Here is a 23,720-nt window from a genome sequence, read left to right on the forward strand (position 1 = left end):
GTTAGAAGCAAAGATTGTTGTTTAGTTTCGATTTTAGGAAAATGTAAGTGTAAACCACCCCATCTGTCTGTCACCTTTGGGTCCAGACCTAACAAGGCCTGGTGTGTAAGGGTTCTTGTGTTAATTGTGCCCTAACTGTAGGGCTTCATCCCACCGTGTTTCCTAGAACACCAGAGGAATTCACCCTGCTTCTTTATTTGGGACATCATTTATGTTTTCCCTTACCCCTTTCCACTTTGTCCTTTCTTTACTGTTCTCATGATCTGTTTGGTTATCCTATAGCTTTCTAGGTTTTGAGGTTTGAGATGATAATTTTTCACTCTCTTTTTATAACCAGATAGAAGTTGGAGGCACAATTTTTTATTATAACACTTAAGATGACACAAAGTTTTCATTTCTCCTTTTAGTTTCTCTACTATATGCTCATCTCCCTCTCCATTCTCTTGCTTTACTTTTCACTTTTTATATCATGTTATTCTCTTCACCCAGTTCCTTTCTGTTTCCTGGACTTCCTTCCCAGTCTTTTTTCTTTTTTCTGTCTCCTCTGAATTCCCTCTCTCCCTAGAAGCCAATGATATGACACAGAATAACCTGAGGACTTGGGACTGGGTCTTGGTTCTGCTGTGTGCTGATATTTGACCTTGGGCAACTTGTATAACGAATTCAAGTATTAGTTTTCTTCTCTTTAAAGTTGGCGGGGAGTGGGGGAGGTGTGCTGTAACAACTGATCTATTTTGTTGAATGAGTTACTGTAAAGATCAAATGAAATGTAAGAAGTGAGAGCACTTTGAAGTACAGAGCCACATAGTCCTATACCTACTTCCAGAGTTACTCACTGCTGCTGCATCACCTGTCCGCTCCTCCATCCTCTTCCAGCCTTTTTTGACTTTTCTTTTGGTCCTATCTTTCATTCTCCCACCTTTCCTAACTTTATACCTTAGGTTATTTTTACACCAGGATTCTTGACTTCTGATTCTTGGGTAGGTGCTGGGGGTTTCATAACCCCACGAAATTGTATGTTAAATTGTATGTAAAGTTGTATGTGGGCATCAAGTGTGTAGTTTTCTAGAGATAGGGTCTGTAGCTTTTACCAGATTTATTAGGGGGTGTTTATGTAGCACCTGCCCCCCTTAAAACTTACAAAGTTTTATGGTCTAAAAGCTGAAGGATTAGATTGGTACTGGGAAATGAAATTGGTGTTTCAATTCCAGTAGGATTAAAAACTAAAATGCCTAAACTTTCTTTAGAGATTACTTTGCTGTACTGATTTGTGAAATAGTTGGTTCTATTGAATTCTTGAAGTTGGGAGCCTACTTAGTACAAGGCACTATAAAGTTAATCTATGTGAATATTAGATTGTATTAGTTAGAATTTTGAATCTTGTCCCTGAGATCAGAAGGGCCAGCAGCTCGCTTATTGCTGTAGGTTTGAGACCATGGCCATGTGCTGGACTTGCCCAGGGTGTAGGATGAAGGAGGTCCTCGCAGGTAGACTTAGGAGAGTGAAACATTTCATGAACTAGCTTTACCTAGATATGTCTTGAGCTTAATAAAATACCCTTGACGTTCAAGGAAAAGGTTCTACAAAATATCCTTTGTGCTCTTGATGAAAATCAGCAGTCCTTTGAGCATTCACTGAGGATAATCTTTGAATTACTCAGTCATTCTTAACTTTGATGTGTTGCTAGGCTCTTAGAATTTTGAAGTGGGAGGTGTGGAGGAGTGGGTGATATGAAGTAGCCTGGTGCATTTTTTTCTATCAGCATAAAAGTAGAAATAACTCGGGAGCCTACCAAGGATTAAAACAGTAAGAGAAATGAGAGAAGCTTAGGGTAATAGTAGAACTAGAGGAAATTGACAACAGGGGACTATTTGAACACTTCCCTAATTTTATTCTAGGATGTTTGCATCATAAACCTGAGTCATGTATGTCAGGTTGTATGTGTATATACACATGTACATGCAAATCTGGGAGCCTGTGCTACGAAATTGAACCCGCTTTGAAGAGTTCTGTGGCTGTGAGCTGGTTACTTTACCCTGTGAATCTTCATTTCTCACATGCAAAGTGAAATAATACCTGACCTGCCTACCTCACTAGAGGTTTGTGAAGATCCAGGAGATAATAGATGTGCTTTGAAAAGTAGAAAGTACCCTGAACAGGCAAGTCCTGTTAAATTGATAACATCTGGCACTGCTCAGTATTATCTGAAGTTCCTGCAGTATCTGTAAAATGGGGACCAGCTCCATTGAACAAAAAATAAATCAACGTTTTCTAACATGAATTTGTTCTGGCATGAATGTTGTTAGTTTCTCCCTAACAACATTAGGGTCTTTTAGACGTCTTTTAGGGTCTACTAGATGTCTATAGTATCTAAATAGTAGATTAAGACAGATTTAAATGTTTTAATTATGTTCCATAAGGTCTTTTATATTGTTTTTCTAAAATGAAGAAGCACATTTCTGTGTCAGAAATTTGGCACTGTAAGAGGGACAACATATCTGACTAGGGCAAATCTAGATCACAATTTTGGTAGGATTTTGTTTTGGGAGTGGTAAAGAAGAACTTTATTGGCCCTGTACCCCAGGGAAAAAATGTATTTGGGATGTTAGCAAACTTAAACTGATAAGCATTTCTTCCATGTTGCTTGAAAATAGGTAACTGTTGGCCGGGCGCGGTGGCTCACGCCTGTAATCCCAGCACTTTGGGAGGCCGAGGCGGGCGGATCACGAGGTCAGGAGATCGAGACCATCCTGGCTAACACGGTGAAACCCCGTCTCTACTAAAAATGCAAAAAATTAGCCGGGCGAGGCGGCGGGCGCCTGTAGTCCCAGCTACTCGGGAGGCTGAGGCAGGAGAATGGCGTGAACCCGGGAGGCGGAGCTTGCAGTGAGCCGAGATCGCGCCATTGCACTCCAGCCTGGGCGACTAAGCGAGACTCTGTCTCAAAAAAAAAAAAAAAAAGAAAAAGAAAATAGGTAACTGCTTCCCTGCCAGGCACTGCCTACTATCCTGCCCCTGATTTAGGGGCTGCAAACAAGGTAAAAATTTTGGGTATGGAGAGAAGAGTTCATACAAAGCTAGTGGAAACAGACAGTGTTCACCATACTGCAGATGCAAGGGTTTCTGATTTCTACTTTAATAAGATATATCAAGATTTAGACATGTGATATGGATGATTTAGGGCTTCCAGAGTATAATCAAGGTTGACAGAGATGACTGTGGAAGGACAAAGCCGCAGCAACTGAGGAATGCTGTTACATTACTGAGTGAGGGCAAAATAGGTTAAAAATTCATGAAAACAGGAGAGTTTGAAAGGGAAATTGTGCCAAAAGTAGCCCATTGTAGTAGTGGGAGCATAAGGAATAAGTGGAAGAGACAGAAGTACCTTTAAAAGCAAGTAAGAATAATTTATTGATGGTAGAGACAGTGGGAAAAGCAAATGAACTTTTTGCTTGCGGGTCTTAAGGGAGTATGTCGACACATGCCTGGAACCAACATAAATTTCCCTAGGGAAGAAAAACTAGAAAAAAAAAAAAAAAAAGAAGATTGCTTTATAGCAGGTGATCCAAAAAAAAAAAAATGAGTACAGTTGATGAGAAACACAAGTTCACAATCAGTTGGGACCTGCAGATTTAATTTTGGCAATGGAGGGGGCCACATGAAGCAATTGTTTGGAATGTTATGTTATAGTTGAAGCGTATAAGTTTCTTTCAGTGTGTCTGTCTGGTTTGGAAATAAAATACAAATAGAGAAACATCAAGTTTTAAAGCTGAAAAGGATCTTTGCCGTTAATTTTATATATGAACAGCCTGAGATTTGACCAAAAAAGATAAGCAATTCGCCCAAGGTCTCTGAGTCAGATAATGGCAGAGCTGGGAATGGAGAAAACTCAGGAGTAAGGTTTATGGCTTGTATCATCTTGAAGCTTCATTTTACATTTGCTCTGAAAGACTTCTTAGATTCAGCATTAAGCATGGTGTTTATCTCAGTGAATTAGAAGGGAATTAAGAACTTATGTAAAGGAAGGTTCTGTTAGGAGCAAAACTGCTAAAGGGATAGGACACAATAAAACTTGGGGATTTGTGTAAGAATTCATTTGATAATGTGAAGAATTTTGCAAAAGAGTCAGGACTGTGATTGGTAAGACAGGAAAAAAGAGGCTAGGAAGAGTCATTTTCTTCATTGTTATCAAATGATTATATGGCATTTCATCTTCAAAACCTTTGCAGACTTTAATTAAATGTCAAAATGCAGTTAAAATCTAAATTGTATGGATAGTCTGGAAAAGTAGATTGTTGAAGTTTGGTAAGAGATGGAAGAAATACATTAGAATTCTGTTCTGAAACATGGTTAGAATTTGCTGTATTCTAAAGCAACCCTCTCCCTTACATATTAACTGAAAAACAAAAACCTTGTTATGATATACTTCCTACCACAGTTGTTGACCCTCCGTAGTTACAGATGGAGAAATGGACAAAATAGGATAAATGTAGGCTTACTGGATCAATTGGTACTGGAAATAAATGTTTGTCAGTTTATTGAGGTTCACCTTAGATACAACATTTGAAAATTAATACATCCACGACACAAATGACAATGGACTCTTTTTCCCCTTTGAGATTTTGATGACTATGATGTAAGAGCACATTTTGACTTTTTAAAAGGTACTATGTCAAAACAATGTTTGCGGTATTTTATTCTTCATGATGTAAATCTGTACATCGAGATTAAAATACAGCAAGAAAGAAGCAAAAGCCATTTGGATTCTCCCACACCTGAGGATAAATGAGACTTAAAAAGTCAGAATCATCACAGGAAACATGTCTTTTTCATTTAAAGACTTCTTTATTCACTCATGCATAAACAAAATAGGGATCTCCTGTGTCTTAAATACAGAGTGCTACAGTATTCTTGCTTCTAGGGCTAAGATTTTTTTCTTTCCAAGTAGCACCTGTGTTTTCTGGAGCAGTTCAGCAGTGGAAGAAATGACACTTTCATTCTTGTAATGAGGCACCATTAACCAGAGGTCTTTTGTAAGGATGTAATTTCAAACTTCATTACAGGCCAAGGCGGCCACACTACCCTTTACTCAGGAAAATGTGCTTCTGTTGTGACTTTCCAAAGACTCTTACATTTTTAATGCATCTTGTTAGAATATTTATGAAACAGCATCGCCAGTAGAGGGCATCTGTCTTTGAAACATGGATCACAAGGATATTAACTGACAGGGTTTCACTGCCCTCACTTTAGACTTTTCAGTTAGAAAAAAAGGTAAAGGTACATGTATAATCTTGAATTCTTTCTGATTTGGTCCTTATTACTGTTATAGCAGAATACAGGAAATACGTATGCTTATGTCTCAGGAGTTTTAATTTTTTATCGTCAGAGTGAAGTCTGAGTATGAGGGTAGCCAGCTGAATTCCACAATAGATGAGAATGAACATACAGTAACTGTGCTTCGTTTTCGGTGTCTATTACTCTAGGAAAAGTATGTGTTTGCCCAAGTTAGGCCTCAGCTTTGTTAGTAGGTTTGACCTCTCAAAAATATTTATAGACACCCCGACTTCCTGATACAAACATTTCACATTGTAAAATTTAGTTCTGCCCATCAACTGCACAGTGATTTCATTCAGAATGAAAGCTGCATCCTAAAAGACTCCAGGGTTAGGAGTTAGGAGACCTGAGTTTTGTGTCCAATCCTGGGCCCAGCAATCCACGTGTGGGTTCCTGTAGGAAGGGAGATGCCACCTTGCCAGTGCGGCACCTTCCCTGTGATTGTCTCTTCCTAACCCTGACCCCTCGGTCCTGGGGGTGTCCAGGACTGTTCCCCTACCCACAAGCCCGGTGGGTTTCTGACTGTCACATGAACACAGAATGGCTTGTAGGTGTAGGTTCTGGCTACAAAAATGTGTGTCTGTGTGTTTACAGCACACACGGGTACCAATGTGCCATTTTTAAATAGGAGTGTTTGTTTCAAAGAATGATTAATAATTATGACCTCATAGTCATAGAAAACTATAGTCATAGTCATAGAAAACTATGATCTCATAGTTTTCTTCAGTTATTTCTAATATTAAGGTCCATAGCAGTGTATGTTCAATTTAAATTAACTCTGTATATGCAATGAGAGAAAGAATTATGCTCTTAAATCTGTGAAAAATACCATGATGGTATCCTGTTAATCTTCAAATAATAGTCTATTAAAAATGAAAACTTTAGTGAGGAAATACATACACTTCAAAGGCTTGGAGTATGTTACAGATAATTTTTTACTTAGCACAATTCTCCTTTAATCTAGAGAGATTTAAACAGTTTCTTCCTCACAAAGTGCTGTTCTTTTCAACTTGAATTTTCTGTACATTATGTCTAAGTTATATGTGAAATGAATATTTGTCACCCATCCACTGATTCGCACCTGTAAGCAAATCCAGATATCCAGCCCACAGTCTATACTAAGTGCTATAACAGAGGAACCAAAAGACATCTGTTCAGAGAAAGAAATGCCTCCAAGCCTGCCTGTTCTTTTTACTTTTGTCTCGAAGCAGTTATGCTCATGCAGTGGCTGTACTGGGTGAGTACCTGGCAGTTCCATGCTGCTCTCTATACCCTGGGAGATGAACACTCTGGAGCAGCTTTCTGAAGAGCCCACATAAATTAGAAGTTAAATATTCAAGTAACAGGTGTTCAGTTTGCCAAAAAAAAAAAAAAAAAATGGCTTCACAGCATCATTGTTGTGCATTCGAGACAGTATTTCATGTAAATTAAGTACTCCTCCTCTTCCCCCGATAGTGCACCTCATTATTTGAAAGACTTGATACATCGGAAGTCCAAAATTTCTGCAGGTTGAGCGTGGTCCATGGGTTTTGTTAAGTCTATATCATGCTTTAGAATTGGTTGCAAGACTTAAAAATTAGAAGAGTTCACTTTAAAAATCCAGATTTGGGGATTATCTTGTTTTAAAAAAATGAGAGGATTTGGTAACACTGTCCTGTGATCTTACATGTCAAGCACCTGTGCTTCCAAGTCTTTCCCACCTTTCTCTTTTCCTCATTTTCATTCCTTCCCTGGCCACATGCAGCATCCAACTGTCATTCCCCCTTAAATGTGTGAGCAGCCATGATGAGAATGGTGTATCTTATTCAGCTAATACATTATGCCACCATATTTAACTTTTTGTATGTCTAGATTTCTATCTTAAAAAATGGGAATTATATTTGGCACCTATTTTTGATGAAAACCTTGACAATTAGTATGACTTTTTAAGAGTATTTCAAAGTAAAACCATTTATTACTCTTTTGACAAGCACATTTAAAATCATGATTTTGTTTCATCGGTTAAGATTAGCTCTATAGCAGACACCAAAGTTTCTTTAGTCAAAACTTAGAAATGTTTAAATTGAATTTTTGATACATGTCATTTTGCTAGAAAATTAGAATCAGAAGTCTGCAAATAACATGTATTTACATATATAATGAGTATTGTATACTTCTGTGTGTTTATATGTACTTACCTACATATAGATGTATTAATTCAGTTAATATGCATCTTTAGCTATAAATGATCATAATAAAATTTCTGCTGCTTAAATAACATTTAAAAGCAAGTTTAGGATGAAGCTAAAATGCGCCATCCAGGTAGATGTTAACTTCAGATGCATGGCTTTCCTTTCAGAATACGGCAGGAGAATGATATGATTGATTCAGCGCCTCAGTGGGAAGCTGTATTAAGGAGACAAAAGGAAAAAAACCAAGCCGACCCCAACAACAGGCGATCCAGACACAGATCTCGTTCGTATGTGGACTCTTTTTATACCTTGATTCGAAAACACTGAATTTGAAGTAGCATGTGGATATTCAGGTCTTCTAAAGTGTTTTAGTTCAACTAGGATTATTTCATTGTTTATTTGTCATATTTACCTTCTAATATTTGTGACATTTATTAGCCATGTTTGAAGCCATAGAAGTTGAAGCACAGTCAAAACAAAATGTCATGCAAACAAGGCCCTCAAAGCCATATTTTTGTTTTGTGTTGTTTCTTAACCAAAGTATACATTTACCTGAATAGATAGGAATAGTCTCCTTTGTTGTAGAGCCAAGCTGCTGATGAAATACCTGCTGCTTCTCTCAGTTTGAGTCTGCACAATTCTCTGAAGCCTTGTTCCAGACTGAACCAGATGTAGATATCTTCCCATCAAAATACCATTTGCGAACAGTAGTCAGTGAGTGATTCATTACACCTCATTGTTGGAATTTGCGTGCTGCTTCTGTTGCTAGGCAACGCCTTGTGTGAGCACAATTACACCCTAATGGTGTGATTGCCAGTCCCCCAAATTAATTGTCTTTGAGCTGGTAAAGTTTCTGTGCGCGTGTGTTTTAAATATGAGCATTATCAAGATTTAGACGCCTTACTCCCACTCCATTTGCCAAACCATGGCTCACCTTTTTAAAGTGAGCCAAGACTAAGTACAAATCCTTTTGTGATGGTGGGTGGTTAGATGTCTGGTGTTGATTACTCACAGGGGGAGGAATTAAGTCCAGTTGCGTATGATAAGGAAATGAAACAATTGGGTAGTGGAGGTGGAGACTGCGTAGGTAGGTAGGGAGCTCTGAGGGAGCCAGGCAGGAGGGTGACAAGAGGACAGCTGTGAATGCCACATCAGGTTAAAAGAAAAGATTAGGAAAGAACTCCGGAGTGTACCAGGGGTTCACACCAGGACCTTTTGTGCTGTGGGACACTAAGGACACTTGTCAGTCTTAGATGTTTACCTTTCAATTAGAAATTAACCCCGTGTATATGTGTATGTATTTTATCAGTAGTGCATCATTGTGAGTGATGACTTTCTTTTGTAATAGAAAACCTGCAAATAGTCACTAAACCATGTACACCCTCACAGATGTATTAATTACTCTGTAATGTTTTTTTAGCAACCTAATTAAATTAGTGGTCAATTTAAAGCAGAAGTTAATGAAAATTTCCTTTGTTGTGATAGCACCTTCCCCCAACTCCATTAAAAAAAAGGAAGTTTAGATATGAAAGAATCAGACCTCATTGAAGAAGTTTACTCAAAAGGCACAGAACCCAAGATTAGATCCGGCACAGTCATGGGTAAATCTTTTGCCACCACATTTTTACCTTTCCATGTGGAATCATTTTCTTTGAAGGACTTGTTATACACAAGGTTTGGCAACTTGATATTAAATCTTAAAACAGCATTCAGTTTTTATAACTATTTCTAAAGCATTATGAGTTCAATTAAATGTCAGTAGTACAATTAATTTATTTAAAAAGGAGAAAGTAAAATAAAATTAGAAAAAAATCCTATATATAAGTTTTGAAGAAGCTAAAAAACATTCCTAGAAAAATAGTAAATAAATGGAACCATTCATTTGTAAATAAAAATTGGGAAATAGAATAAAGTTGTTATTACTATAATTCAGTTATATTATAGAGCAAATATTTGTAGTGGGCCTGGAAATTTAATCATTTTTTAGTCGAGTGGTCTGAGGTTCATTTAACAGCCTTTAAAATTGAGGCAATTTGAGGTGAAATTTACATACAGTCAAATCCTCTCATGTGTACCATTTAATGAATTTTGACAAATGTATCCATAATCTATCCATCCTGCCAGTCAAGATATAGAATATTTCCATAATCCAGAAAGTTCCTTCATGCTCCTTCTAGTCAGTGCCCACCCTCACAACCAACTGCTGTTCTGATTTCTTTTTCTTTTTTCTCTGTCACCCAGGCTGGAGTACAGTGGCACAATCTTGGCTCACTGCAACCTCTGCCTCCCAGGTTCAAGCCATTCTCCTGCCTTAGCCTCCCAAGTAGCTGGGATTATAGGCACCTGCCATACCACCCAACTAATTTTTCTATTTTTTCTATTTTTCTATTTTTAGTAGAGATGGCCAGCATGTTGGCCAGGCTGGTCTCAAACTCCTGACCTCCAGTGATCTACTGGGCTCAGCCTCCCAAAGTGCTGAGATTACAGGCGTGCACCACTGCACCTGGCCCTCTGTTCTGACTTCTATGATTAGTTTTTCTCTCTTGTTGAACTTCATATAAATGTAATAACACAATACATACTCCTTTAAAACCTTGCTTCTTTCACTCAACATGTTTTTGAGCTTCATCCATGGTATCAGTGGTTATTTAAATTTTTTGTAGAAATGCACCGCAGTATTTTTATCCATTCTCTTCTTGATGGACATTTGAATTGTTTCCAGTTTTTGCCATTGTGTTATAGACATTATGTACAAGTATGCGTGTGGAATCTGTTTTCTTTTGCTTTGGGCAAATACCTAGGAGTAGAATTGCTGGATTACAGGGTATTTGCAGGTTTAATTTTATAAGGAACTACCAAAATGATTTCCAGAGAGGTTGGATCATTTTATACCCCACTAACAAGATATGAGAGGGTCTTGTTCTGCCCCAGTTCTTGCTGGTATTTGAGTTTGTTGCTATGTTAATTTTCGTCATTCTACTAGGCTCGAAGTAGACATTCCATCGTGGTTTTAATGAGCATTTCTTTCATGGCTAATGATGTTAACCACATTTTTGTGTGCTTATTGGTTATTCATCTATCTTCATTTTTGAAGTGTTCAAATTTTTTGTCCAATTTAATTGGGTTTGTCCTTTTTATTATTCATCTGTAGGTTATTTATGTATTCTGGATAAAAGTTCTATTTCAGATATCCATATTATGAGTGAATACTTTCTCCCAGGCTGTGGTTTGCATTTTCATGTTCTTAACATTGCTTTTTCATGAGCAGACTTTTTAATTTTTGATGAAGACCAATGTATCAGTTTTTTCATTTCTAGTTAAGGCTTTTTTTTTTTTTTTGAGACGGAGTCTCGCTCTGTCACCCAAGCTGGAGTGCAGTGGCCGGATCTCAGCTCACTGCAAGCTCCACCTCCCGGGTTCATGCCATTCTCCTGCCTCAGCCTCCCTAGTAGCTGGGACTACAGGCACCTGCCACCTCGCCCGGCTAGTTTTTTGTATTTTTTTAGTAGAGACGGGGTTTCACCATGTTAGCCAGGATGGTCTCGATCTCCTGACCTTGTGATCCGCCCGTCTCGGCCTCCCAAAGTGCTGGGATTACAGGCTTGAGCCACCGCGCCCGGCCCTTTTTTTTTTTTAAATCTTAAGGAGTATTTGCCTACCCCATGGTCACAAAGATAGTCTTACATCTTTTTCTAGCAGCTTTATAGATTTTGCTTTTATACTTAGGTCTGTGTTCCATTTAGAATTAGTTGTTGTATATGGATGAGTAGAGATTGAAAGGTTTGTTTTCCTGTAGTCTATCCAGTTCCACCACCATTTTTGAAAAGACTTTTCATTAAAATGCCTTGTGGCCTTTGTTGAAAAAGAATTGACTGCTCACATGTGGGCCAATTTTGTTTCATTGATCTGTTTGTCTATCCCTAAGCCATCATGTTGTCTCAGTTACTGTAGCTTTATGGTAAGACTTGAATAAGGCAGTGTAAATTCTCCAACTTTTGCTTTCCCTCTCCCCTTTCTTTTCAAGATTGTTTTAACTATTTTATTAGGACTTTTGCATTTCTGTCTAAATTTTTGAATCAACTTGTCAGTTTTTACCGCCTTCCCCCAAAGACTTTTGACTGTGATTATGTTGAATGTATAGATCAATTTTGAGAAAACAAATACCTTATTCATCCATTTGTTTTTATCTTCTTTCAGCAATGTTTTGTAGTTTTCAGTACAGAATAATTCATTTTGTTACATTTCAGAAAATGTATTTTTCAGTTGTTTTTTAGTATATAGAACAAATGATTTTTAAAAATACTGATGCTACATCTTGCCACCCCATAAGCCTTGTTAAATTCACTTATTAGCTCTAGAAGCTTTTGCGGGGGTGGGGGGGCCGTTTCTTAGGATTGTCTACAGTTACAATCATATTTGTGAATAGTTTTCCTTGAGTTCTAGTCTTTCTGTCTTTTATTTCTGTTCCTTCCCTTATTATACTGGCTAGATCATGTAGTACAGTGTTGAGTTACAATGTTGAATACAAGTGGTAAGGAAGCAGACATCCTTGACTGCTCCTTTTCATAAAGGGAGAGCATTCAGTTTGTCACATTATATATGATGCTAACTGCACAACTGAGAAATATCCCTTCTATTTCTAGTTTGCTAAGAGTTAGTGAAGAGTTTTGATCATGAATGGGTCTTGAGTTTGATTACAAACTTTTTCTGCATCTGTTGAGATAATTGTTATATGGGTTTACTGTGTTCGTGGAGGAATTAAATGGATTCAATTTTGAATGATACATCCTTGCATTCCTAGCATAAGCCCCTTGTGGTCGTGATATATTTTCCTTTTAGTATGTAGCTGGATTCTACTTGGCATTACCTTGTTAAGATTTTTTTCTTTGTTTTTGTGAAAAATTGATCTGTAATTTTCCTGTAATGTCAGGTTTTTGGTAAAAAGATTATATTGGTCATTTAAAATAATTTGAGAACTATTCCTTCTTCCTCTATTTTCTGAATGAGTTAATATAAAAGCATTTTTTTCTTTCTTAAATATATAATTCACCAGTGAAACAATCTTTGCCTGGAATTTTCTTTGCGGAAGGTTTTAAATTACAAATTCAATTTCTTTGGCAGATATTGAGATATTCATATTTTATACTTATGTGTAGGTTTTGATAATTTATGCTTTTAAAATAATTTCATTTTTATCTAAGTTGTCAAATCTTTCAGCAAAAATTTGTTTATAATTCTTCATGTGCTTTTAACATCTGTGAAATCTGTTGTGATATCACCACTTTGATTCCTGATGTTGGTGATTTGTGTTTTCTCCTCATTTTTGTTTTTTATTTATTTTTTTCAGACAACAGTTTTAGATGTTGCGTTTTCTTTGCTATCTGTTGTCTGTTTCATTGACTTTACTTTTTATTCTTTTTATTTTGTCTTTTACCTGCTCCTTTTTTTTCATCTTCTTAGGATAACATTTATCTTAAACCTTTCTACTTTTGCAATATAAGCAAAAATTTCTAAATTTCCCTTTCAGTCATGCTTTAACTATATCTCACGTTTTGACATTGTTTTTATTATGCAGTTCAAAATAATTTTTAATTTATCTTGTCATTTTTTTGATGATGGCATATTTCGTTGTGTGTTTAATTTCCAAATATTTCCGGATTTTCTACAAATATTATTATTATTCTAATTTAATTCCATTGTGGTTAAAAAAAAATTCTGAACAGTTTTAATCCCTTGAAATTTATTGAGACTTGTTTTAAGGCCTAGCATATGGTCTTCAATAATGAATAATCTGTGGACTCAAGAAGAATGAGGAGTCTCAGTTACTGGGTGTTGAATAGATGCAGTTAGCTGATAGTGTTCAGATTGTGTCTTTTTTTAATTTCTTTACCTACTTTTCAAGTAGTCATTGAGAGAGGGATGTTAAAATATACAACAGTGATTGTGAGTTTGTCTGTTTTTTCCTTTAATTCTGTCAGGTTTTGCTTCAAGTTATTTTGGAGTTCTGGTGTCAGGGGTATGCATATGTAGGTTTTTTTCCTTCCTGGTGAACTGATGACCCTCTATTCTGGTAATACTCCCTTCTCTGTGTCCACTACATATGCACACGCATAAATTCTACCATATCTTCTTCATGTTTACTGTTTGCATGGTATATCCTTTTAATCCTTTTACTTTAGGCCTAATTATGTCTTTATATTTAAAGTCCACCTCTTGTAAACAGTGGACAGTTGGTCTTTTTTTTTTTTTTTTAATTTCTAGCCTCACAATCCCTTTTAAGTTGAATGTTTAGCCTGCTGGCAGTTAACATAATTATTTGTATTTTGGGATTTAAGTCTGCCATCTTGTTCTTTTTTCTGGTTTATTATGCCTGTTTTTTGTTGGTTTGTTACTCCCTTCCTACTTTATTTTGTGTGAATTGAATATTTTTTGATACTCCATTTTATTTTCTCTACTGATGTCTTACCTATACTTTTATTATTTTTTTACTTATTGCTTTCTCTCTGTATGATTCTTATCAGTATGGTTCCTTATCACACCCTAAGATTAATATTGTAACATTTTATTTAAAATTTAGACACATTGGAAAAATATAGCTCCACTTGTCCTTTGTGCTATTGTCATATATTTTATTTTTGCCTGTTAGAAGCCTCATATTAAAATGTTAATGTATCTTTGCTTAAACAGTGTGTTTTTATATAAAGAAATTAAGAGGAGGAAAAACCTTATAGTTACTGTGGTAGGAAAAATAATGACCCCTGAAATATGTCCATGGCTTAATATCCATAATGTGTGAATATATGACCCTAAATGGCAGAGAGGAGTTAAGATTGCAGGTGGAATTAAGGCTGTTGTTAATCAGTTGACCCTCACCCAGAGATATTATCCTGGATTATCCAAGTAGGCCCAAAGTAATAATAAGTTTCTTAAAAGTGGAAGAAGAGGTAACAGAAGAGGAAGTGTTTCAGTTTGAAACGGACTCAACCTGCTGTTGCTGGCTTTGAAAATAGAGGAAAAGGCCTGAATGAATAAATGTGGGCAGCTCTAGAAGTTGGAAAACACAAGAAAATGAATTTTCCCTTGAGTCTCCAGAAAGGAATGCAGCCATGCCAACACCTTGATTTTAGTCCAGTAGGACCTATGTCAGATTTCTTATGTGATATTGCCAAAGTGCAGTTAAAGTAGAAAATACACACACACACACACACACACACACACACACACACACACACATATATGTATGTATGTATTTATGTGGATAGTAGTTCATTTAGAAGTTGCTGGTCGGGCATGGTGACTCACGCCTGTAATCCCAGCACTTTGGGAGGCCAAGGCAGGCAGATCACCTGAGTTCAGGAGTTCAAGACAAGCCTGCTCAATGTGGTAAAACCTTGTCTCTACTAAAAATACAAAAATTAGCCAGGTGTGGTGGTGGGTGCCTGTAATCCCAGCTACTTGGGAGGCTGGGTCAGGAGAATTGCTTGAACCTGGGAGGTGAGGTTGCAGTAAGCTGAGATCGTGCCATTGCACTTCAGCCTGGGAAACAGGAGTGAAACTCCGTCTCAAAAAAAAAAAAAAAAAGTTGCTCTGGTGGGTAAAAAGCAGATTGAGAAAGAGGAAGAAAGGAAGCAGGAAAGCAATTAGAAAACTTACAGTGGTCAAGGTGAAATGGCTTTAGCTCAGAAAAGATGGTGGTGGTGAAATGAAGAGAAGTAGATGAATGTGCATTTTGGAATTAAAGCTGACAGATTTGTAGTATGAGCGGTATTATGGATGACGTTGAGTTTCTGAACTGATCCACTGAGTGGGTAGCATGCTGTTTTACTGAGATGGGAAGGGATGGGCCAGGATTGTTTTTGGGGGAGAGAATCAAGATTTCTGTTTGTTAAGTTTGAGATGCCAAGTAGACAATTAATGGAAATGTCAAGTGGGCAACTGAATAAAAGTGTTATAACTCTTAAGGATGATGGATTACTTCACATAGCACACACTGGGCTCTGTCCTTTATTTGAGCTATGACTGTTAAAAGCCTGAGATGTATTGACAATTAATAAAACACCTGCTGGGTGCTGTCGTTTGCATTCTGGATCTTCAGCTTATTACCTGATCCCCATGAGTTTCCATTTCTACAACACTCATGGTACCATGCTCTTAGGATTTTGCTGAGCATTAAGTGAGGTCGTGCCTGTGTTACAGCCTTTATTAGTAAGTTCCCCCAGGTCTTAGTTCTTCTCTAGAAACACTGCAAGGTATTTGTGTTTTTCCTTGAGATGAGGAAGTGGTGAGAAATGAAGAGAGTAGAGTAAGGCAACTCACATAAAGTCCTTAGAGACTAGAATTTGGTTGTGTGAGGATTTAGGAACCACTACAGCTTTCTTTAAAGTGGAAACATGAGCTTGGCGTGGTGGCTTGTAGTCCCAGCTACTTGGAAGGCTGAGGAGGGATGATTACTTGAGGCCAGGAGTTCAAGACCAGCCTGGGCAACATAGTGAGACCGCATCGCTTAGAAAAAGTGGAAACATGGCTAGGGCAGTATTCAAGGAAAGCAATCAAAATTATCTTTCAGATATATATATATATATAAAATATAGAAAATATTTTAAAATATATGTACTGTATAAACATATATATGTATATTTGGCATTTCAGATGTACAGTAAACCACTGATCTCTCCATTACTCCCATATTCTTAAATTCCTACTGCAGTATATGTAAATTATGTATCCATTAAGGGTCAGAATGTTATGATACATCATTATTCATTTTTGTGTTTTATCCCCAATAAATAGCTAGAAAATCAATTCATTATTAAATACCGGAGACACAGAGTAGTATAAAATACAAAACTGTTTTCTACTAAAAAGTGTTAAGCTGAAATATGATTAGATCTCCTCTGGTAAAACATTGGGAAGTACAGTTCTATTTAGTACATGTTTCAGCTACAGTTGATGTTTATCACTAGGAAAAAAGCTTTGTTGAACCTGCTTTTCTACATGAGTGAACCTTTTACTCAGCAGGATATTTGGAAGAGACATTAAAGTATAAACAATAGTTTGGTAAGGTCAAACCTGGGTGCAAGAGAAGGCTCGTGCTCCCTCTGGTGGTGATAATTTCTTACTATTTTAGTGAAAAGTACTGATACTGTGGAAGATGAGGCTGTCGGGGTGATGTTCTCAATTACACACAAAACATGTAAGTCTGGTGCGTAAGTGAAGATATAACATGAACCCCCACCCCCAACCCAAAGTGCCTCCTGAGCGATCTTAAGCAGCTAAGTTGTTCATCTCAGTGGCTTCCTAAGGCTTCTTTGATTTGGAGGGGGAGGGAGAAGAGTAAGACATCTAATTAGATTTATTTTAACCAGTCAGGAATGTGACAAAGAATGACTGGGATATTTGTTAGGAACTTTGAATTCCTTAAATAAAGATGTTTTGTAAATGTACATATTTTCAACTCTAAATTTCCTTTCAGAGGAGTGATCAGTATAAAGAAGGACAAAAAAAAAAAAAAAAAAGTAAAATACAGCCATATTTTTTAGTATAATATACAAAATATAGTAAATATATTATTAGATAATGTATTGCCCATAGTATACTTTTAGATAATATAGTTGAATAGTTTGGGGACTATATAAAATGATTATATGCAGTGATGGAGTTTAAATCCTTTGTAGATTTATGATATGTCTGTTTTAGGGTTTTGGAATAAGGGAAGTGATTTGTGAATGATGTGTCATCAAACTAATTTATCTGATTAAAGTGGAATATTTGTATGTGGAGGAGGGATGCTTTTGAAAAATACTGGACTAATACTGGGCTGCATGATTATTTTCTATATAGGTCGTACCTTTGGATAACTTAGGGTTCTATTTCCTTTCCTTAGGAATTTATTTGGAGAGTTTAAGTAAAACATCGGCATAATTAAGTGCCTCAAATTAAGAAAAATGACTGCTGAAATTCCACAGCTTTCTAAATCCACACCAAGCTGCAGATCATGAATTCATCCTAAATTATTGATTAAATGTGTGCAGATGTAAGCATAAAAATAATACATTCCTCATTAACAAGCTTGTGTTGACATTTGTGAAATCACAGGTGGTCTAGCAATCAGAAAATTAGCATTTTTTAAGCTTTGGAACTCTTCCTTGCCTTAAAACTGTTTGAAACTACTGGCCACGTCAGAACTTAGTTTAAAGATATGACTTTCATGGTGCTATAGAACGTAAAGATAAAGACTAAACTCCTTAATCTTTTAGGATCAATGTTTATGGCTAGAAGGACTGATGATCGCATTCAGCTTAAGATAACATTTCTCAGGCCAGGTGCAGTGGCCACGCCTGCAATCCCAGCACTTTGGGAGGCTGAGGAGGGCGGATCACGAGGTCAAGAGTTTGAGGCCATTGTGGCCAACATGGTGAAACTCCGTCTCTACTAAAAAATTAGCTGGGTGTGGTGGTGCATGCCTGTAGTCCCAGCTACTCGGGAGGCTGAGGCCGGAGAATGGCTTGAACCCAGGAGGCAGAGCTTGCAGTGAGCCGAGATGGGGCCACTGCACTGCACCCTGGGTGACACAGAGAGACTGTCTCAAAACAAAACAAAACAAAAAAAACAAAAAAGAAAAAAACAAAGATAACATTTCTCTAATTCTTCTGAGATGGGAATGAAAAGCATATCCTGTGGAATTACAATCACAGTATTTTAAAAAAACAAAACAAAACATGAAAACACTCTTATTTTTTTCCTGATAACTAAGGTAAGAAATTCTCCTGGCTTAAGAAGATCAGAAAATATAGAAAAGCATAAATAAGAAAATAAAATTACCTGCAATACCAGCATTCAGACATATCCACTGTTATCATGTTATCAGTTTTTTAATGTATTGTTCATAGTCACTGTCTCTCACCCCTAGGCCGGTTATCATGGGGTGTGTGTCCTCCTGGCCACTCATAACTTTTCTCATTCTCCCCATGTCCGCCCTAAAAGCATTCAGCTTTGAATTGCATGCCCTCACATGATACCACTCACCACTTCCAGTAATTGTCATCAACTGCACCCTGGGTCATTTTCCTCATTCTTTTAAGATTGAGTTTCTGCTTTACTGTCACTCTCTCCAGCACTATTCCAGTACTCACATAATGGATCTTTATAATAACTTGGCTTCCACTACCCAACCACAGCCACTGAATTCCTAGGTCATACCCTTAATCAGTGGTTTTCCAACTGGGGGCAGTTTTGCTTCCAAGGGGACATTGTCTACAGACATTTTTGGCTGTCACACTGGGGAGGTGCTACTGGTGTCTAGAGGGTAGAGGCCACAGGTGCTACTGATCATCCTACAGTGCACAGGACAGCCTCCTACAACACAGAATTAGTATGGAAAATGTCAGTAGGGCCAAGAGTGGGAAACCCTGCTGTAACTAGAAGACAGCTGATATGTCCACTATCATACCTTCCTGAAATAAGAATAATGATCAGTAGAATAGCTTCCTAACCTGGATATTATGGAATACTTCAGACTCTTGGTTGACTGTGAGAAGTAGATCCTGGGGTATAGTCACAGCTGAACCATCATTCTGTCAGAGTGGAATAACACCTTAGTGCTTTTTAATATTAGCACCTTCTCTGACAGTATCATTTAATGGGGTTAACATATTATCTAGCAAATCAGACCAACCAAATGTAGGAAAGGCAGAGTCCATATAGGACACCAAGGAAGCAGTTTCTATGATTTTTAAGAAACATACAATTTTTTTTTTTGGCACAGGCTCTCGTTCTGTTGCCCAGGCTGGAGTGCAGTGGTGTGATCTCGGCTTACTGCAACCTCTACCTCCCAGGTTCAAGAGAGTTTCATGCCTCAACCTCCTAAGCAGCTGGAATTACAGACACATGCCAACACACCCAGCTAATTTTTTGTATTTTTAGTAGAGATGGGGTTTTGCCATGTTGGCCAGGCTGGTCTCTAACTCCTGACCTCAAGTGATCCACCCTCATTGTCCTCCCAGAGTGCTGGGATTACAGGCTTGAGCCACCATGCCCAGCCTAATCTTATTCTTATAACAAAGAACATCTACATTTAACAATACCATATTTGGTCTGAGACCAAGATTTCATCCCTTTTTCATGTTTTGTCTCATCCTGAGTTGATTAAAAGGTCTTTATAGACAGATCATTTTTTCCCCCCTGCACAAAGGAAAAGCCATTTGGTCAGTGGCGGGAAAGTAGCTTAGTGTATTCTGTAGGTTCAGAAAGCCCTACCAGAATACCATAGTGGTGCCCTTATGAACTGAGAAAAATGAAAGCATTAATGATATCATACACTAAAAGCAATATTGAGCCCCCCAAATGCTAATGCAGATTAATCACATAAAATTCCATAGGATCGGTGGCTTTTAATTGTTATTTGTTCTTTCTTTTGGCCTATTACTCGATCTCTGTTCTCTTAAAGGGACCGACCAATGAAAGCTTATTTTCTCACTATGAAGAAAAATCATTGTGTCAACAATTGCAGAGATAATAGATTACTAGTATTCGTTGCTACAGTGGGAGTAATACTTGATACTACAGAGAGTACAAACACTTGAATGCTGACTGAAGTTTTCATTCTAGGAAATTAAAGACAGTAGTGTAATATCTACTCACATACTTCTTGGAGAAAAGATTTGCAGAGTCAATAGTTGGGGATGGAGAAGGGCGTAAAGAGGGTGGCAGCATGAGCCAAGGCCACAAATAGGTCCTAGCATTTGCTGGCCCAAGTTTTGTTGCAGAAATGCAACACCAGATGTAACATGAAAGATGGGTCATTGGTACAGTCTGCCATCAGGGCCAATCCCACCAGTTGCTTTCTCTTTGTGGTGGTTGCTTCTTGTAGGTAATCACAGATCATGTTGGGACTTTCTAGAATCAGGATGAGTTCTTCTTTTACCATTACTTACAAATATCTGGAAAGATCAGAAACAGACGCCCTGAATCATCCTTCACTGTACAGTTACCACTGGAGGGGGAGGCATATGGCCCTGCAGTTCTGAGGTCTTTCATTAAATGAAGCTCTGGTTATCACTAGGTTTTATGATTTTCCTTCAGCAGCAGTAGCAGCAATTTAGCTGCCTGTGTCTTTATACTACCCATCACAATGGCTGTCCCTGTCCAGTCTTTCCTTGTCTGTTCTCAGCTGGCAAATAACAACTTCACAGTCTGAAAACTATTAAAGTTAGTTATTAGGTTGTGAGATGAAGCATGTTCGTAGAGATGAATGTTATTTTCTCTATTTATAGGAGAAGCCCCGATATCCAAGCAAAAGAAGAGTTATGGAAGCACATTCAGTGAGTAATAGTTTTTCTTTCTTATTGTTTTAAAACCCATGTAGTTTTAATGCAGTTGGAAGAAAGACTGCTGGTACTGAGAGGCAGCCTCAGCGTGATGCCTGCCAAAGCCATTGCCACCATGTGTAGCAGGCACGGGGAGCACATGGTCATGGTGCCTTACCATATCAGAGCCTATCTACAGGCAGCCCTGACACCTCCTCACCTTGGGTCATTTAGTCTCGCCTCTAAATGGACCCCAGACAGGCCAATAGTACAAATAAATACCAAGGAAAACAAATCCAGAAGAAAAAAGACACCCACCACAGGGGAGAGAAGCAGATCTTTTATAGGGAAATGGGGAATGGCTGGAGTCTGAACGTAGAAAAATTGAAAGAACACAAAAGAGCTACAGAAAAGGTTTTACCCCTCCTATTTTTCCTTGAACACATTTTTAGTTTTTATAAATTTGTATTGGTTTTACTAACACTGTTTTGGGACAAGGTTAGAAAGGGAAAACTCAGCTGCCAATTGTGAAAGATACTAGCATTTATACCAGCACCACAACTATCATTTTCTTGCTTATTCCTTTACAGAAAGGAACTTGTGGATCCATCCGGATTGTCAGAAGAACAATTGAAAGAGATTCCGTACACTAAAATAGAGTGAGTGCCTTTGAAAATCTTCTCACAAAAGCTTTATTAGTGCTTGTGAGTAATCCATTCTAATTCTTCAGTTGTGTTCCAGGCAGTGCTTTAATTTGTCTTTACATTTTAATCAAAATTAGGTGACAGTAGCAAAAGAGGAAGAAAAGTGTGTATTAAAGCTACTTATTCTACACTATAATCACTATCATGTCTTGTTAGCCACCTCTTTGTACATGGTAGGTACAAGGGGGCTTTTCCTGATTAATGTCAGTTTCGAAATAAATTCTTTTCTGAGATTCTCATTGATAAAGTTTTTTATCCATTATTTTACACCAAGAGAATTATGTTGACCATAAAACTCTCATATGAGCCCAGTCCAATCTCTGGCATAGAAGCAGCAAATTGAACAGGCTTCATGAAAGCACAGCAGGAGTCCCTAGTCACCAGTGTAAGAGGAGCCATACCTGTTGGCTGTGTTTTCTGCCTTGCCAGAACTTGGTTAAGAGAAAGTGAGTGCCTGCTTTGTTCCCCTTCTGCAGCTATGCTGCTTTCCCACCACAGTTAAATAGCAGGTTGGTACACCCCAGCCACCCTCTGTCCCCCTCTTCAGGTCAAAGATTTGAATATTCATTTGTTTTTAATTATTAAGGTATAATCAACAAATAAAATTTGTGTATGTTTACAGTGTACAATGTGATGTTTGGATATATGTATACATTGTGAATTGCTGAAATCAAGCTAATATATCTATCACCTCACATACTTTTTTTTTTAATGGAGAGAACACTTAAGGTCTACTTTCTTAGCAGTTTTCAAGTGAAGAGTGAATTCTTAATGTTAGTAGCTAGGACACTGGACCAACTTTTTCCATTAGGAATGCCATTTTGTCTGCATTATAGATTTTGTTTTCTTCCACGCTACTAAAAAGAATTCCACTGTGAGGAATAATTTCATTTAAAATTTGGTGGTTAAAAAATATACATACACACACACATATATATACACAAATATATATACACAATATATACACAAATAACTATAAAGAGCTTCATTTTCACATATGGTCAAGGGAGCATTTTTCTTGTGAAATTTAAGTCACTCAGGCTTTCAAAGCCTAGAGGAGTCAAGTTCTTTTTAAAACTCTGAAAGTTGCTATTCTTTTGCGGTTTCAATATTAAGGAAGAACTCCTACTTTTCCTCTTCTGACTTTGGGTGTTTGTTCCCATTTTTTTTGGTTGCTTGTTCAGGACACAAGGTGACCCAGTCCGCATCAGGCATTCTCATTCGCCACGAAGTTACCGGCAGTATCGCCGGTCCCAGTGTTCAGATGGGGAGCGATCAGTTCTCTCGGAAGTGAAGTAAGTGGGCAGGCCAGAGCCATCACCATCATGGCTCCAGAACAGTGCAGTCGAAAAGAACTTTACTTGCTCATGGAAATGTTTTATATGTACACTGCAGTACTCTTCCAACTTAATTTCTGATTCTAGGTACTGTTCCAGTCACTAATTCTAAAACTCATTCTCTGCAGTTCAAAAACAGATCTTGTACCACCGCTTCCAGTGACTCGTTCTTCGGATGCTCAGGGTTCTGGGGACGCTACAGTTCATCAGGTTAGTAATAGTAAGGTTTGAAGAAGGTGTTGTATTGATGACAATTTTGAGAAGCATTTTGTGCTTTGGAAAGTTCCTTTGGGGAGGTAGGGCAGGCAGTGAAACCTTAATGTCATTCTGAGATTCTGTATTTTAAAAGAACGTGTAAAAATCATGGAAGGAAAAGTGCATGATCAAGAACCTTGGTACAATCTGGGAAGAGTTAGGAATAACAGGTAGAGGTAGTGGGGCAAAGCTGACGATAATAAAGATTGTAAGATTGTTTGGAGCCAGAATAAAGAAACAATTGTTTCACTAATTAAAAAGCAACAATAACAACAGGTATTTTGAGCCAGAGAAACAAAGAGAAAGTGACAGACTCACATTGTTAACTAATAGCAGACAGAAGAATTACTTAAGTCCTGTTTTATTTCTGTCTTTTCCATCACAATTACTTTCATTCTGGAAATGTTTTTAAAATGTAGTTAAAAAGGAATTCAGAGACAGAACACCTAGCTGCCTTAACAAAATCACTTTAACACTTAGCTGAATTTGATAATCAGGGGAGCACTGTGGCAAACATAGTTCAGGAAGGGTTTCATACCACCTCTCATAATGTATTTTTTAATAAGATGGGAAAAAATGTGGGCTGAATAAGACAGTTGGATGGATTTATATCTG

At 37.6% G+C, this 23,720-nt stretch overlaps 1 protein-coding gene across 3 annotated transcripts in view; it reads left to right on the top strand.

Moving 5' to 3' along the window:
• Positions 1–23,720, top strand: part of LOC105471132 (erythrocyte membrane protein band 4.1 like 4A) — a 258,637-nt gene that overhangs the window by 226,770 nt on the left and 8,147 nt on the right. For all 3 annotated transcript variants that reach the window (XR_011624793.1, XM_024789518.2, XM_011723498.3), the window contains 5 exons: positions 7,673–7,792; positions 20,777–20,824; positions 21,400–21,468; positions 22,698–22,808; positions 22,979–23,060. Coding sequence is in view for 2 of the 3 variants with exons in the window: in XM_024789518.2 (XP_024645286.1) it covers positions 7,673–7,792; positions 20,777–20,824; positions 21,400–21,468; positions 22,698–22,808; positions 22,979–23,060 (430 nt within the window). In the remaining variant the exon portion in view is untranslated. The remainder of the gene's footprint in view (positions 1–7,672; positions 7,793–20,776; positions 20,825–21,399; positions 21,469–22,697; positions 22,809–22,978; positions 23,061–23,720) is intronic.

The sequence above is a fragment of the Macaca nemestrina genome, chromosome 6, assembly GCF_043159975.1.
Source record: "Macaca nemestrina isolate mMacNem1 chromosome 6, mMacNem.hap1, whole genome shotgun sequence".
In the NCBI taxonomy this organism is placed as follows: Eukaryota; Metazoa; Chordata; class Mammalia; order Primates; family Cercopithecidae; genus Macaca; species Macaca nemestrina.